Source organism: Elephantulus edwardii, unplaced genomic scaffold (genome assembly GCF_000299155.1).
Source record: "Elephantulus edwardii isolate Elephantulus edwardi_28Jun2011 unplaced genomic scaffold, EleEdw1.0 scaffold00286, whole genome shotgun sequence".
Taxonomy (NCBI): domain Eukaryota; kingdom Metazoa; phylum Chordata; class Mammalia; order Macroscelidea; family Macroscelididae; genus Elephantulus; species Elephantulus edwardii.
In genome coordinates, this window is record NW_006400036.1 from 1,572,644 (window position 1) to 1,590,113 (window position 17,470).

The 17,470-nt window shown below is 39.7% G+C and overlaps 1 protein-coding gene and 1 pseudogene across 1 annotated transcript in view; both read left to right on the forward strand.

The window, feature by feature from the left end:
* Positions 1–17,470, forward strand: part of LOC102853706 (syntaxin-8-like) — a 288,802-nt gene that overhangs the window by 43,288 nt on the left and 228,044 nt on the right. The window contains exon 4 of the mRNA XM_006900521.1: positions 5,157–5,267. Within this exon, the coding sequence (XP_006900583.1) occupies positions 5,157–5,267 (111 nt within the window). The remainder of the gene's footprint in view (positions 1–5,156; positions 5,268–17,470) is intronic.
* LOC102868219 lies at positions 2,424–2,940 on the forward strand (annotated as a pseudogene).

Genomic DNA, 17,470 nt, shown 5'->3' on the forward strand with positions numbered 1-17,470 from the left:
CTCCTTGGAGGCAAGGATTCTGGGGCTTCGTCTGACATACTTTGGACATGTTGTAAGGAGAGACAGGTCCTTGGAGAGGGACATCATGCTTGGTAGGATGGAGGGACAGCACAGGAGGGGAAGATCCTCTGTGAGGTGGATTGATTCGGTGACTGGGGTAATCGGGATGGTGTGTCAGAGGCAATGCGATTGGCACAGGATAGAGCAGGGTTTAGGTCTATTGTACATAGGGTCTCTATGAGTCGCAAACGACTCGATGGCACATAACAACAACAACTATAGTTAAGTAATTCTAAATATTGTTCAGTGAAAAACCTCTTTCGTACCACAGAGCCCCTTCAAAGAGACACTTGCTTGTGTGTCTTTGTAGATAACTTTTTGTACAAAGATACTAATTTTTTATTTTCTTAAAATACAAATATGAGCAGACTACCTGTACACCTTCTAGTTTCTTGCTGCTGCTTCTCTCCTGCTTCTACCTCTTCTTCCTTACGGAACCCCAGTGCTGCAGTTTCTAGAGAGCTGCTATGCCAAAGCTATGCCCCTCTGGCAGTTTAAATCCACCCTCAGTTCCACAAAAGAAGTGCAATCTTGGTAAGCTCAGTTTTTTCCAGGGCAATTTATAGCTCAAGAAACCCTGCAGGGTCAGCTCAGGTTCAGTTCCTGCTGGAGGTCAATGTATCTGTGGTGTTTTTTTTTTCTTCTTTTTTCCTCCTCTTTTGATTTAACATTGTCTTTTAGAGATTATGTAGATTTAGAGATGACAGTGCTTGGTGCTTAGTAAATGCTAAAAAAAGATATGTTAATCATCATTATCACCAGTATATAAACAACTTTCTTCAGTTTTTTTAAAACACTGTAAACATTCCTTTGTATAGATGGCCCTGTAGGATGTTTGTTATTATAGACATTGCAGCAATGTAAAACTTGGTCCCAAAGATGTGTGAATATATTTGTAGGAGAAAGTCTTACTGAAAGAAAGTGCCTTCTCAATTTTGCTAGACATTTAAGAGACTGTCTGACAATTGGTTGAACCTCTAGCATTCCCAACAAGCATGTGAGAATGCCTGGTTCCTCATGTTTACTCAAAACCATAATGTCTATTTCTTAATCAGAGAGGTGGGACATGGTATGTCATTATGGTTGGCATTTCTTTTACTAATGTGAAAGTGAATGTCTTCATTTAATTAGAGCTATTTGGGGTTTCCTCCCTTCCTTGTTTAGTGGCAAATAAGAAAAAGACAAAGTGACCTTAGGCTTTCAATCTTGGCTAGAAAATTTTCCCCTACAAGATTATGAAAACGTTATATTATGTCTTGTTATAATGATGCTTTTATAGTGTAATTTTAATGTAGAAACCTTTAGGCCATTTTGAGCCTGTGCTTATTTTAATATTATAGTTCAGCGTATGTTTGCCTGGCTGGTCAGATACTGAAATAGCAACAAGATCCAGCTCACATGGGTAGATTGAGCACAGTACTGTTAATACAGTTAACAATTTCAACAATTTATTATTTCCCATTTTGTCCTGTATAATTCGTGTAGTACCTTCTGTCATTTTTACTTTTGAGGTTCCACGAGATGGAAGGAAAGCCTTGTCAATCTTTCACCTCAAGTTAGAAACATACTTTTGATACTACATTCACGAAAAGGTTGATATTTAGCCTCCTTTTTTAACCATAGAGAAAGTACTCAAGCTCATTCTCTTTTAATTATAGCTGTGTTTAAAGTTTTCAGTGGTATAATTGGTGACTGAAAAGTAATAGCAGTAATGTGAATTACTACCACCCATCCTTCAGTTTGTCGTACTGTGATTGCTTTATTTTGCTGTGATACTGGAAGCTGTACTACCAGTGTTTCAAAGTCACCCATGGTGAACAGGCTTCAGTGGAGCTTCCAGCCCAAGGCGGACTAAACAGCAGGACTGACTCCACTTCTGAGATAATGGACCCTTGAAAACTGTGTAAAGAGTGGTAAAACATTGTTAAATAAAATTCTGGAAAATGATTGGCTCAGTTGGAAGCACTCAAAATACCACTGGGGAAGAGCTGCCTCTTCAGAGCAGAATTGTTGTTGGATGCCAGGTTGTTTCTGACTCATAGCTACCTGATGTTTAACATTAAAACCTTGCCCAATCCCCACCATCCTTCTAACCTTCACTCTGCTCAAGCCTGTTGTTGCAGTCACTATTCCAGCTCATCTCTTTGGGGGTCTTCATCTCCTCCACTGACCCTGAACTTTTCTGAGCATCTTGCAATTCGTGAATGAGACAGCCTTGCTTGTAAGAATTGAAGAGGACCTGCAGCATTTACTGAAGAAGATCAGAGACTCTAGCCTTCAGGATGGGTTTCACCTCAGTATAAAGACAAAAATCGCTCCGGCTCCTGCTCAGTTAGTGCCACTGTCATCTCCTTGCCGCCATCATGATCATCTACCGGGACCTCATCACCCACGATGAGATGTTCTCCGACATCTACAAAATCCGGGAGATCGCGGACGGACTGTGCCTGGAGGTGGAGGGGAAGATGGTCAGTAGGACGGAGGGTAACATTGATGACTCACTCATTGGTGGAAATGCCTCTGCTGAAGGCACCAATTGTGAAGGAACCGAAAGCACAGTAATCACTGGGGTTGACATAGTCATGAACCATCACTTGCAGGAAACCAGCTTCACAAAAGAAGCCTACAAGAAGTACATCAAGGACTACATTAAATCAATCAAAGGCAAACTTGAAGAACAGAAACCAGAAAGAGTAAAACCTTTTGTGACGGGCTGCAGAACAGATCAAGCACATCCTTGCTAATTTCAAAAACTACCAGTTCTTTATTGGTGAAAACATGAATCCAGATCGCATGGTTGCTCTGCTGGACTACTGTGAGGATGGTGTGACTCCATACATGATTTTCTTTAAGGATGGTTTAGAAATGGAGAAATGTTAACAAATTTGGCACTTCTTTGGATCCATCACCTGTCATCTTATCTGGCTGCTGCTTTTCATCACCACACCAGGACTTAGACAAATGGGACTGAGATACCATCTTGAGCTCTCCATTTTAATTTTGACCTTCATTTATTTGGAGCAGAGGCATTTTTTTAAAGGGAAAAAATGTCATAGGTTGTCTAAAAATAAAATGCATTTAAACTTAAAAAAAAAAAAAAGACAAAAATCTTGGACCAGTAAGCAGCATCTTGATAAAGAGGTTTGAGATGGTCAAAGGTTTCGTTTTACTTGGGTCCACAATCAATTCATATTGGAGCAGAAATCAAGAAGGCAAATGGTGTTTTACTTTACTGCTTTAAAGGATCTGTTAAAGTGCTGAAGAGCAAGGGCGTCAGTTTAAAGACCAATAGATGCCTGATCATAACTGTGGTACTTTCAAATGCTTCCAATGCGCATGAATGTTGATCAGTGAATAAGGAGAACTGAAGAATTGATGCCTCTGTTGTTGTGTAGGCCAGGAATGTTGACCACACAGCCATGGACTGCCAAAAGAACAACAAATTTGTCTTAAAGAACAACAGCTAGAATGTTCTTTAGAAGCAAGAAGGTAAGACTTCAACTTGTTGGTGCTGTAAGCATATCAGGAGGGGGCGGTACTTGAAAGAAGACATTGTTCTTTGCAAAGGAAAGGGTCAATGAAGGAGAGGAAGACCCTTAAGGAGATGGACTGGCACATTGGCTGCATCAGTTTGTGTAAGCACAGCAGAGAGGATGAGGATGACGCAGGACGGGCAGTGTTCCTTCCTGGTTTTACGCAGGTTGCCATGGGTTAGAGTAGACCATGGCCTCTTTACAACAGTAGTGTGATTCGGGAGGGTCTAGCATTCTGTAATGTTGAGAAAACATTTTACACTTTTTTTTTTCTAAATCCAACAGTACTGATCAGATTTGGGTGATTCAGATTTTTCTAATTAATGTCTATTACTGAAGGAGGCCTGGTGCCATTGTATGTAGCCCAGGCATTGAGCTGTAACCACACTGGTCAGCAATTTCAACCCACCCACCACTGTGCAGGGAAAAAGCAAGGCAGTGAGGACCCATAAAGATTTACAGCCCTGGTGACCCCTTGGGGGAGTTCTCCCCTGGCTTGTATGGTTGCTTTGAGCTGGCTATTACTGGAGAGAGTTTTTACAGAGTTTCACCTATTTCACCAGGTTTTCCAAGGCTGTAAATTACATAGAAGGAGACTGCCCCTAGGAACCCTTGGTGGATTTGAACCTCCGTGGATACACGGCTTTTGGGTTCACAGAGCAACTGGCTATGCACTGTCTCACCAGAATGCCCTTTGACTAGCTAGTCAGCTTTTTGGGCTTTTAAAAAAAGTTTAAATTAGCATTAATAATTGTAGCTTCACTAGGCCATGGTTTTCCCACACAGAGAATGGTGACACCAAATTCTCAAACTTTTGAGGCCTAAATGTAATAGTTTCTATTTATTTTTTTAAATTATCAGAAAAGTATAATTTTATGATTTTTTTTCTATTACTAAAATTAGGAAATTTTTGGAAAGGTTATTTTGAGTTAATAGTATATTAGCTTTATTAAAAAATAGGACTATTAATGAAGGAGTAAAAGCCGGAGAGTTGAGGTGACTTCTTACTATTACCTTCATTTTTTTATGTCAAGGTCAGATGTTTCTATTCAAAAGTCTTTATTAGCTTTCTTCACTTGGTCTCTTCATGGGAAGTTTTTTTTCTCCCTCAGCATTTTCTTTATCTGCCCCACCCCGCCCCGTCCTTTAACCTATGGAATGTATCAAGAAAACTAATATAGAAAGGAGAACTCATCTTTTTTTTTTCCTCCTTCAACACCTTAGGGCATTAATGTTAGGAAAACACTCTTTGAACACTGACATTTATATAACTCCAAGTCTGAAGCATCTGGAACCAAATTACATTGTTGACAGAAACAACTCATTTAAAATTAGGTCACTGAGGGGAAAAAATATTTATGTAGTACTTATAAAGTTGAGGTACTGTCAAGATAGTTGAAGGTCAGAGAAAAGGTCAGAAAAAGAGAAGAATGTTCCAATATCTTCTATATATTATTGATTTGCATCTGTAGATGTCACCATGACTTGGTAAGTTAGCTTTACCATGCAGTAGGTAAAATGAGGCAATTCATCTACCACTGGACCTTAACAAGATGTTTGCAGAACCCAACTTGAAGGGGATCGAAGACAGAACCTACTGGATGATCTTGTAACTCGAGAGAGACTTCTTCTGGCATCCTTTAAGAATGAGGGTGCAGAACCAGATGTAATCAGGTATGATGTTTCACTTACAGGGATTACTTTGGTGGGTAAAAATTTATTTGCATAGATTATGGTTATTTTCTTGAATGGCTTAATGATTTTTTTAAAGTAGTAGAATATATTCTGTCCATTAATAGTATTTGCTGATTTGTATATTCCATTTAATTTTCATTGATTTTCTAAATTTGATAAACCAGATATTGTCAGCTGGATCTCACCTTGGATGGCTGATATCATCTGTATATAAAACTAAGTCTGTAAATTCCTTTTGTTTATTTAGGTTGAACTTGCTGCTCTGTGAACTATCTTAAACTCTTGAAGTCACTTACTTGAGTTATCTGTGCAGAGAACCAAGGTTTTTATTGGCATGCTGTAAAAAATGTCCGTAAAATAAGATTGTTGCCCAGAGTCCCTGGACATTGAAGAATGTGGCAGTTGGGTTGTTGCCCCTGTTCTTTGCACGTGAGTGGTTCACACTGTAGGGTTGACAGCTGCTTTGAGCTCAGCTCACTTAGAAGACGAAGAGAAGTGTTCCAGCTTTCCAAGGCTGAGGTTAATGAGCCATAAATTGTTACATCTTTAGAATTGGCCTCCGCCAACTTCCAGAAACTCCCTCAATATCACTGTGGAGCCATAACAGAAGGAAAAGAGGTAGGGCTAGAAGCTGGCCTCTCGCCCTCTTCGCCACGAGGGATGATGCCTTCGTTTGTGAAGCAGCAACTAGTTTCTGCCTCATTCCTATTTAAGAGTAATATGGCCTCCCAAGAGGAATGGTTTTGACTTAGCCTATATAGTCCTGGGTCCACCACAGACCAATTAAGGCAGATTAAAGTTTGGGAGAATGGGGGGTTCCAGAAGATTATTGTGAACAACGGCCCTTGGGCAAACTTAAGAGAGTGAAACTTTCTTTTTGGTTAAAATCCTCTCAGGAAAGGGTGATCCATTATTTCCAGAAGAAAGTTTTGAAAGTCGAGAAGCAAAATGAAATTTGCATTCTTTTCGGTGGGAGTAAGTGAGGCCGGAGTAACTAGAGTTTCTGTCTGTCCTCTGCGGCCACCGCTGCTCAGCTGCTTCTGTGCAGTCTGCTCAGGAAATCTTTTCCGATAGCCTTTTGAGGTAGGTTCCCATTTTACAGAGGACAAACTGCAGCACAGAGAATCAAGCCACCCGCAGAAGACAGCAAAGTTAATACATCGCAGAGCCCAGATTTGATCTAGACCTCTGTCTCCAGCTCTTCATCTTGTGCTACAAGAGCTGGACAAGCAGGTCATCTCAGCATTGTTGCTGACTGTTGTGCTATCGTCTGCATGAGTCATTGACCTTAAAATGAGATTTATGTTTTCCCTACTTTTCCATTGTTGTTGACACCATGAAACAACCTTTATAGATATTAACAACAGTTGCCAGTGAGTCAACTCTGAATAATGGTGACCTTATTGTACGTCAGAGGAAAACCATGCTCCACACAGTTATAAAAAGCAAACAACAACAGGAGCCTTTTGGCCTTTGTTAGCACCACACGTGCCACAGACTACACCACCAGAGGGGCTCAATGGCTCGTTTTTCAGAAGGAGATCCCTAGGCCTACTTTCTGAGGCATTTGAACATTCAAGCTGTTTTTGCATCACCAGGGACTCCTTTACAAACAAACATGCTTCCATCCAAAAGACCTCTGCCACCTGTCAATATTGAAATGCTGTGCTATCATCAGACTAGTAGTGAGTTTATGCTTCTTCCTGCCTTCCCAGAGGCTTCCAGCTCTTCCAAACCACCCTCTGCATGCTCCAGAAGGACCCAGGCCTTTGCTTGATGTCTTCTTAGAAAATGATGTGACATTAATTCTGGCATTGAAACCAGTATTCACAAATCTTCTGAAACCTCCTTGAGCCCTAGGTTTGGAGCCAAAGTAAATTAATTGGTGGGGGAATTTTTAGGGAATTTGACAGGTGGCAGAGGTGTTTTGGATAGAAGCCTTCTGGGGACATCTGAAATACTACTGCTAGGACCACCCAGACATTGGACCTAAAGGTGTTGCTTTTTGGTGAATAATTAGGGACAGAAGGATAAGGAGACTGAACTGAGGAGAAACTGTGAAGCAAAGAAAGCTAGAGCCCTGAGGACTTGAAATAATGAAGTTAACTGATGAGCTCTCGATGAAAATGAGGACTGTGTGTATATATGTATATTTATGTATATATAACATATAACACATATATAACACGTATATAACATATATCACACACACACACACATACACAGAGGTTGTGGGGTTTGGTTGCTTGTTTTTTTGAGGAACTAAAGTCTAAAATAGTTCAGAATAAACTTCCAGAACAATCCTATCTAAAAAAAATTATAAATGCTATAAAGATGCAACATTGGGCTCAAACATGGCAACATTTATGAGGTTGGTGCAGGCCTGGGCAATATTATGATTGAATTGGAACTGACTCAGTACTGAATAACAGAGAAGAAATGACTTCTGAGGAGTAATTTGAAGAAGGTAGAAATGTACGTAACAGATAGTGAGGGTCCATTTAAGATGGTATGGAGACTCAGCCAAGGGTAAGAAGCCAGTGTGACAAGTGTATATTGATCACCTTGAAGAAAGTAAGTCATTGCAGATAACAAGAGGACAAGACAGTGAGGGACAGCCTGGAATGAGAGCTTCTGTCATTTTTGTGGATCTTTGTGAGGCTGGGATCGCTTTAGACCCATTATGTCTACTCCAACAGAAATGTGTTCACATAAACTCGTCCCAAAAATGGAAATCCTATCGACATCCCAGGGGAATATGGCCAAACAAGAAAATGTGTACTAAATAAGGTCATTCTCATGCACTGTGTCTGAAAATCCTTGGGCAGCTTGCTTCAGCACTGTGGAGTGGACGCCTGGATGGTACAGATCGAGCTCTCAGGGAGGGTCCCTCCAGTGTGTTCTTACAAGAGCAAGCAGTACATGTGAAGATGAGTTAATGCATCAGGGTTAAAGTAGGACCAAATGATTTTGCATTTTAAGGTTCAAAGTGCTGGTCTTTGATTGATTCATTTACCTATGTTAGAGTGTTATTTCCCCCCGCCTTTTCCACCCATAATTTTCCTTTCCAGCCTCAATTTCTGATAACACAGTCATTCTTTTCTTGGATCTATTCTTCTGGAATCTGAATTCAGTTGCAGATATGACCAATATCAGTTCAGAGTTCAGTTTGATCATTTGCTTCTTGATTGTTAAATTGCCTCATCGTTTCTTACACCAAATGTTTTACCTGTGTTTTTGAGGAAAGGTAATTTTCGTCTCTACCAGTTGAATCTTCGATTGTCTTCAGTTACTTCCAAAGATTTCCTCAGTCCTCTGAGCTATGAACTCCTGCTTTGGTTGACTCCCTATTTTAGATTCCTCCAGCAGTTTTGTTTGCTTCTGATGCTTGATCTCAAGGATTCTGGAAACTCAGTGCGAGTTGCTCTGACATGTTGGGAGCTGGGTACATGATCATAAAAGCTTGTCAGAAATGCTGTAGATATTCCCCTTACAGCATATGTTGTCATTCACGCCGGGTTATCACAATAGCCCTTGAACTTTTGGAGAACCGGGGCTGATCTGCTCATCAGTATTTCTAAGCACATGATAACCAGCAGCAGTGATCACAGAATTGGTCAAGGCCATCAGAACCTGCTGGGAACCTTTTGAGCATCTTTCTCCTCAAATACCCTACCTCTGTCCCTTTTTTCCGTTTCCTGTGTAATCCTCTTTTCCTCTCCCCTAAACCTAGTGTTGCCTCTGGCCTTCTTCCCCCTTTCTCATTCCCATGAGTCACCCTGACCCTCCCTCTGCTCATTTGTCTTCATCCTCATCTGTGGCCTTATTAAGGAGAGACGAGTAATGTCAGGCTTCAGTTTGGATTAGCATTTACTTTAAGCAGACATTAATGTGGCAATCACGTCATTGAATACTAAACTGTCATGTGATAGAATCTTGGTTTTTGCTTTAAGGATTACTGATGATTATTCTGAAGCAGTAAGCCTTGATGTGAGGCCTTGGACTAAAGACGCAATGGTTGACTAGTTTGGGGTATTTGGAAACTTGTTAAAGAAGTTGCTGTGCAACAGTGTCTCTTAGAAGAAGATAAGCCCCAACTTAGAAAGCAACGACACAGCCTCTGATTGAGAATTCCACTGCTCCTTTGTATTCAAGAGTTCAGTCTCACAATTAGTTAAATCTTTGTAAAGAGAGGGGGTTGAAAAATCATTATATACTCCACTGCTCTGTGACCATCTCAAAGGTTATGTGATTAACTTGGCTCTAGTGGGTGGCTAATTGGCTAAACTTTAATCTTTATACCACCAGCTATGCTGAGGATTATAAGAAATAGGAAGTTATATGGGGTTTAGGTGGTATTTATATGTCAAAAAGGTTACGTTAATAAGCAGGACCAATTACTAAAAACAAAACAGAGCAAGGGATGAAAACAAATGTTCAGATTTTCCTAAAATGTGAACTTCAGCTCTAATTTCAGACATTTACTTTTTCTTTGAAAACAAATTACATTTTTAATTTCTATTTCATATCATTTGGTTGCTAAGATCCATAGGAGAAAATTTGCTTGAAATCTTATCTTAAAACTATCTCTTCTCCATTTAAAATCACTGATTGTTTTATTTGTGTTTAAGCCTATTTTTGGAGGATGAATTGTACTTGATAGTGCAAAAGATTTCATGAAGAATTATTGGTTTATACTTTAAGTTGCTTAAAGTCACTAACATATGACCTATGTATAGTCCTCTAGAAAGAGGAAAGTGCTAAAGCATACACACAGGAATCATTAGCCTGTTCCTGGGAGACAGTGGAGAAGCCTTAATTGTTTCTCCCTTTTATTTACACTCCAGAAAACACACCAACTTCCTGGCTTTTCTAAATTGTGACAGATGCTCTGAAATCATTAAAGCTTTGCTTTTCTCTAGTTGAGTGAGCCCCAGGATAATTGAAGCAAGGATGTATTAAATTCAGTAAAGAATAAGAAAATTCCTTGCTAATTGAATGAAAAATATGTAATGAAGTAAGAAAATTGGGGTAAAAAAGAATCTTCTTTCACTGAATGAGTATTTATTGAGTGCTTACCCTGTGCTCCTTACCCAAAGGTGGATTGTTTGAATCCACCAGCTGTTCCTCTGGGGAAGGATGGGCAATTTCCTCCCATGCTATTTATAGCTTCTGAAGATTTGCTGGAGAATCAGCTATGAGTAGTTTCCAAATTGATGGCATTGAGTTTGAGGTTACTGTGTGCTGAAGGAACTCAGTGAAAGAGAGAAGAACTTCAGCATTTGGATTGACACAGTGTTGTAACAGTGAGTTCAGGTGTATCGGAGATGATGAGAATGGCACAGGATAGGGCAGGGTTGAGATCTATTGTTCATAGGGTTGCTATGAGTTATAGTCAGCTCAAAGGCACATAACAGCATGTGCTAAGCAGTATTACTGGAAATGTAGTAGCCGAAAAATCTCAAACAACAGAAACAACTGGTTTTTGTATTGAACTATATTTGGTTCAATGAGAGAAATAAGCATGGATTAAAGAATTAAATCAATAAATAAATTGAGCAGAAAAGTACATGTGCTTCAAGAGGGTGTCAAGGGGCTACTGATTTTGTTATGGAGACAGCATAGTTTAATACATAATTGCATTTCTTTTTTTTCAATTTCATTTTTTAAATTTTTCTACTAGTTTATTTAACAAAATTCAAATACAAATTTGAACAAATTCTTTCAATTTCCCTCCCCCCCATCAAATTGTAAAACCCAGTGATTAATCCCCCTTTCCCCTGCACATCCACATCCCTCTGCTTCCAGCATCTCCCACCCCTCCTGGATCCTTATACTCATTCTACAATAACTGTCTTATACAATATTTATCCTTATAGGACTGAGTTAGTGCCTTCAGCATAATGCTCTCCAGTCCCTCCCAAGTTAGGTAATAATTTACAAAGTTATTGTTCCTGCATGCTGCATAGTATTCCATTGTGTGAATGTACCATAATTTCTCAATTCATTTATCTGTGGTTAGACATTTGGGCTGTTTCCATGTTCTTGCGATGGTGAATAATGCTGCTGTGAACATTGGTGAACAAATCTGAGTTTGTGCCTTAGTTCACATATTCTCAGCATATATTCCAAGCAGTGGAATAGCTGTGTCATATGGAATTTCTATGTTCAGCTTTTTGAGGAAGCACCAAACTGCCTTCCAGAATGGTTGCACCATTTTACAACCCCACCAACAGTGTGTAAGAATTCCTTTCTTGCCACATCCTTCCAACATCTATTACTGGCTGCTCTGTTAAACTTTGCCCCTCTTACTGGAGTGAGATGGTACCTCATTATTGTTTTGATTTGCATCTCTCTTATTACCAGTGATTCGGAGCATTTTTTCATGTGTCTGCCATTTGAATATCTTCCTCTGTGAAAATTCTTTCCATGCCTTTTGCCCATTTTGTAATTGGGTTGTCAGTCTTTTTCTTGTGGAGGTCCAGGAGTATTCGGTAAACTTTTGTTATAAGACTCTTGTCTGAGATGGTATTACCAAGTGTTTGTTCCCAGTCTGTAGGTTTAGCACCATATATTTTGTCTCTCCAACTGAATTTTAAACACCTTGAGAATACCACCCAAAACCTAGCTCAGTGCTTCTTATGTATTTTCTCAATGAGTGAGTGACTTGAATTTCCCCCTCCCTGTATCTCTTATAAAATCTAGCACAGAATGGGGCATATAGAAGATACTCAGCAATTTTTTTGTTGATTGATGCACCTAATGTGATAAACTTGGCCCTAGGAATTCGACAATTGATTCCATCTCATAGATCCTATAGGACAGAGTAGAACTGCTCTATTGCCCCATAATGTTTCTAGGTAAATCTTTACAGACGTGTGTACTCCGGTGGAACAGCTGGTGGTTTCAAACTGCTGACCTTTCCATTGGCGCTTTGACCCCTGTGAGGTTTGGAGATGATCCAGGACTGCTCCCCTCCAATGGTAACTGAGGGATTTGAGAGTTTCCATCTATTGGTTGTGCTGTCTTCCCATAAGGCCTCCAGGTTCATTATGACTGGAAAAGAGAGTGATATGGAGAATTTGTTATCAGACTGCCATTAATTTATAGAATTGATTCATTACAATGACTATATAATTACATGGTTTGGGAATGATTTTAGGTGCACAGAATGATTTAATTTTTAGGATATTCCCAATCCTCTGCTCTTTTTGCATTTTCCGTTATGTTTGATTGTCTGTCTGTGCAATAGAGTAGAGCTCTGAAGTTTGCCTCAGCTTTTTCTTTGATGATCTTTATAGCTTTAGGTTTTACATCTAGTTGTTTAATACATCTTGAATTAGTTTTTGTATGTGGTATGATGTATGGGTGTGGTTTCAATTTCCTGGTTATGGATATCAAATTTTGCCATCACCATTTGTTTTTTGTTTTTTTTTACCATTTGTTAAAGAGGCTTTCTTTTCATCATTTAATGGATTTCATCTTTTTGTGAAACATCATTTGTCCACAGGTGGATGGGTTTATATAATGTCCATTCTTAATGAACATTAGGTTGTTGTTGCTGAGTGTGGATTATCTACTCTTAATGACTTCGTGTGATAGATTAGAGTTGCCCCTTAGATTTTTGTAGCTGTAATTTTTATAAGAACCTCTCACTAAGTTTTCTCGTGTGCAGCTAGGTGAGTCTAAACCAGCACCACCAAGAGAGTAAACAAATATATCCTGGAGAAAATGAAAGCAGCATGCTCCTTGGAGGCAATGATGGTGAAACTTTGTCTCATATATTTTGGACCTGTTGTTAAGAGTCATGGGTTAGCAATGTAGTGCTTAACCATTGTACCACCAGTGCTCCTTCCAGTCAGAAAAGGGAACACACAAAACAAAATTGCAGTAAGAGAATTACAAATGGCTCCAGCTAATGTGTTATGGAGATTTAGAAGATTCTTCTCTGCAGCAGTCAGAGGAGGAAGATTAGAGAAAGCCCTGGAATGCTCTGAAGGAGGGCATAGATCTTACCACTCAAATTGAGGACAGGGTTCCTACCTCGCACACTGTCACTGGCACCTTCAATTTGAGAGTTGTTACCAAGTCCAATCACGAATGAAGATACAAGGCACTAACTTTTGGGATGTTGTTGTTGTGTACTGTCGAGTTGGAACCGACCCATAGCCAACCCTCTGTCAGTTTCGTAGTCAAGTTACTCACACAGGAGAAGATTGCCCATCCTTCTCCCGCAAAACAGCTGGTAGATTCAAACCGTGTGCCTCAAGAATTACAGAACAGCTTCTTGCCACTGTTTTTGTTGTTGTTGTTGTTGCTGAGTACCATTGAGTCAGAACTGACCCATAGCTGACCCTCCAGAGAATTTTCAGAGGCAGTTATTCTCACAAGAGGAGATTGCCCATCCTTCTCCCATGGAGCAACTGGCAAATTCAGACTTCATGCATTAGGAATTTTAGCACTGGGCCACCAGAGCTCCCTTTCTTGCCACTAGTAGACAGAATTTATTAGAGAGACAGGAAAGCCTCTGGAGGGAGTATCAGAGCAGATGGTAGCCAAGTCTCTGTCCTTGAGAGGGGTTAAAAATGGCAAGACTTTCTAATTTTCTTAATGCTAATAAAGCTTTACATATATATCAATTGCTTGGAGTGATAGTGGTTGTTGTTTACCATCAAATTAGAACCGACTCATAGCTGACCCTCCAGGTTTTCAGATACTGTAAATAGCACAGGAGGAGACTGACTGTCTTTCTCCCAGAGAGCACCTGGTGGATTTGAACCACTCTTCTTTGGATTGACAGCACAACTTCTTATCACTTGACCACCAAACCTGTGAGGTTTTCTGAGAACTGGGACATCTGGGTGGGTTATGAAAATGAAATGCATGTGCATTCATTCTTCCAAGGTAGATTCCATACTGAAGTGTTTTGAGCCAGTGAGCATCACTTACTGTGGGCTGGTGTACATGTCTAGTCAGTCTCTCTAGATCAGTTGGAGTCCTGCCCCAGCAGAAGAGGATCATATAGCAGTCAGAAGATGGTAGACTATGTGCTTAAGGAATCAGTTTAATCAAGTTCTGCCTGGAAATCAGCATAAGGAGAACGGAGTGCCCAGTGGGCAGGCTGTAAACGTGTGTTGTTAGGGGACAACATCTGTCTGTGGTTTTCTGACCTAATAGTGCCTCCTGACATTCTGCTCTGGCTGCCCTGTTTCAAAACCAGTGTTTTCTAGAAGGGTGCCTTAGTTTAGAGAGGTGAGTTGTTATGTACCCTCGAGTTGACTATGACTCTTAGCGACCCTATGAACAGTGACTCTGAACCCTGCCCTATCTTGGGCCAGTTTCACTGTCTCTGACACATTACCACAGTCATTGCATGAATCCATCTCATCCAAGGTCTTTCTCTCCTGCGCTGACCCTGCACCATTCTAAGCATGATGACCTTAAATGATATGCATAAAGCTTTGTGATTAGTTTTATTTGCCTATAATACTTCATTGTATGTGTTAACTATATTTAACTAGTCCCTTGTTGATAGATGTGTGTATCATTTCCAGGTTTTTTTTCTGTTAAAAAGACAGAGTAGTATATATCTCTATACAGAAAGGATTATGAATATGTGAACGCATATCTCTAGATAAGTCTGAGTAAAAATAATTTGTGTCAAAAGAGTTAAATAGAAACTTAATTTGCTGTGCGATTTTTTACCTTAAAAACAATAAAAGCACAAAACAACTGTGAGATATCACCTTACCCTAATAGAATAGCAAAATTTAACAGAACTGCAGACATCAAATGTTGGCGAGGTGTGAAGAAACTGAAACCCTTATTCACTGTTGGTGGGAGTGTAAAATGGTGAAACCACTATGGAAGGCTGTATGGTGCTTTCTCAGAAAGTTGCAAATAGAAATACCATTTGACCCAGCAATTCCACTACTGGTAATTTACCCTAAAGAAACCATAACTGCCACCCAAGCAGATATATATGCACACCCATGTTTATTGAAGCTTTGTTAGCAGTAGCAAAGAGCTAGAAACAACCCATCAACAAACAAATGGATAGAGAAGCTTTGGTATATTCACACAATGGAATCCACGCTGCATTGAAAAACAAGGAACTCATGATATATTATGCAAAATGGATGACCCTGGAGGACATTATGCTGAGTGAAATATCTCAGTCACAAAAAGACAAATACTGCATGGTGCCACTGTTGTAAAACGGGACTGACATCAGGTTTGAGGGAAGACAAAAAGGAGGGGAAGAATGACGTATATTGCGTTGAAACAGATGAGGGAGAGAACTGTTTAAAAGGGTATTTGCATGGATATTCTTGTCATTACTGTAATTCCAGAGTGAAGGCTGCATAGTGGAATGGACTTGAGGGGAAGGATTGCAAAACAATGAAAGAGTTTTTCTTTTTCTTTTCAAGGAGAAGAGTGAATTGAAGGGAAAGGGGTAACTGGAAACCCTAAGTCTCTGTAAACTTTTATTTAAATTAATTAATAAATAAAACTAAAACAATAAAAGCAATATTATTTAGAAAAATAAAGCAAGTATAGAATGAAAAAAAGTGTAATAAGACAACTGAAAAGATAAACTATCCAGGAATAAATTTAGCCAAAAAAGTATAAAACTTAGTTGAAGAAAACACTCATGAAAGACTGCACTTTTCTCCCCTCTCAACTCTCTCCCCTAGTACACTACCCTCTTAGAAAAGTAAAAGAAAAATTCTTTCATTGTTTTACAAACCCTCCCCCAGGTCCACTCTACAATGCAGCCTTTGCTCTGGACTCCTGTCATGACAAAAATACCTAATCACATATCCCTTTTAAACAGTTTTCTCCCTCATCTGTTTCAATGCAGTATACATTACTGAACCCAGCTTTCTCCGTCCACCCCCAACCCCACTGTCAGTCCTGTTTTACAACAGTGGCACCATGCAGTATTTGTCCTTTTGTGACTGAGATACTTATGCAAAATGGGTGACCCTGGAGGACATTATGCTGAGTGAAGTATCTCAGTCACAAAAGGACAAATACTTAATGTTCTCCAGGGTCACCCATTTTGCGTAATATTGCATGAATTCCTTGTTTTTCAATGCAGCGTAGTATTCCATTGTGTGAATATACCACACCTTTTCTATCCATTCGTTTTTTGATGGGCACTTAGTTGTTTCCAACTCCTTGTTACTGTGAACAAAGCCGCAGTAAACATGGGTGTGCATATATCTGCTTGGATGTCAGTTATGGTCTCTTTGGGTATATTCCCAGTAGTGGAGTTGCAGGGTAAAATGGTATCTCTATTTGCAACTTTTTGAGAAAGCGCCATACCGCCTTCCACAGTGGTTGCACCAAAAATAACTTTTCTTACATAAGGAGCTTCTCTTCTTTCATAATTAGATCACCTGTTAAATTAATCTAAGAATATTAATAAATAGACCACATTTCTAAAAATAAATACAAAGATAATAGTCTTACTTTGTAAAAGTTATAGGAAAGCATCCCATCCATAATTAAGAGTGTGGTTTTAGTTTATGAAAAGACAGACCAACAGAATAGATTTAAAAGTCCAGAAACAATATCAAGACATGTGTTGTTGTTGTTGTTGTTGTTGTTGTTGTTGTTATGTGTCATCAAGTTGCTTGTGACTCATAGTGACCCTATGTACAAGAGCCCTAAATGCTGTTCTATCCTGTGCCAACCTCGCCGTCTCAAACACACTCATTCCCACCACTCCACTCACAGAATCGATCCGTCTCATTGAGGGTCTTCCGTTCCAAGGATGAGTCTCTCCTTGCAACATGCCCAAAGTATGTCACATGAAGCTTCAGAATCCTTGACTCCAAGGAGCATTCTGGCTTCACCCTCTCTAGGACAAACCTGTTCTCCTAGCAGTCCGTGGTATATTCAACACTCTTCTCCACCGCAGTTCAAAGGCATCAGTTCTCTTTCTATCATCCCTATTCACTGTCCAACTCTCTGATGCATAGCACATAATTGGGAACACTATAGCCCGGATCAGTCTGACATCGTTGCTTTTCAGTACTCTTGAGAGGTCCCTCACAGCTGACTTTCCCAATGCAATTTGTCTCCTGATTTCCTGGCTGCTGTTACCAAGAGTGTTGACTGTGGAACCAAGTAAACTAAAACTGTTAACTATATCAATCTCTTTACCATCCATA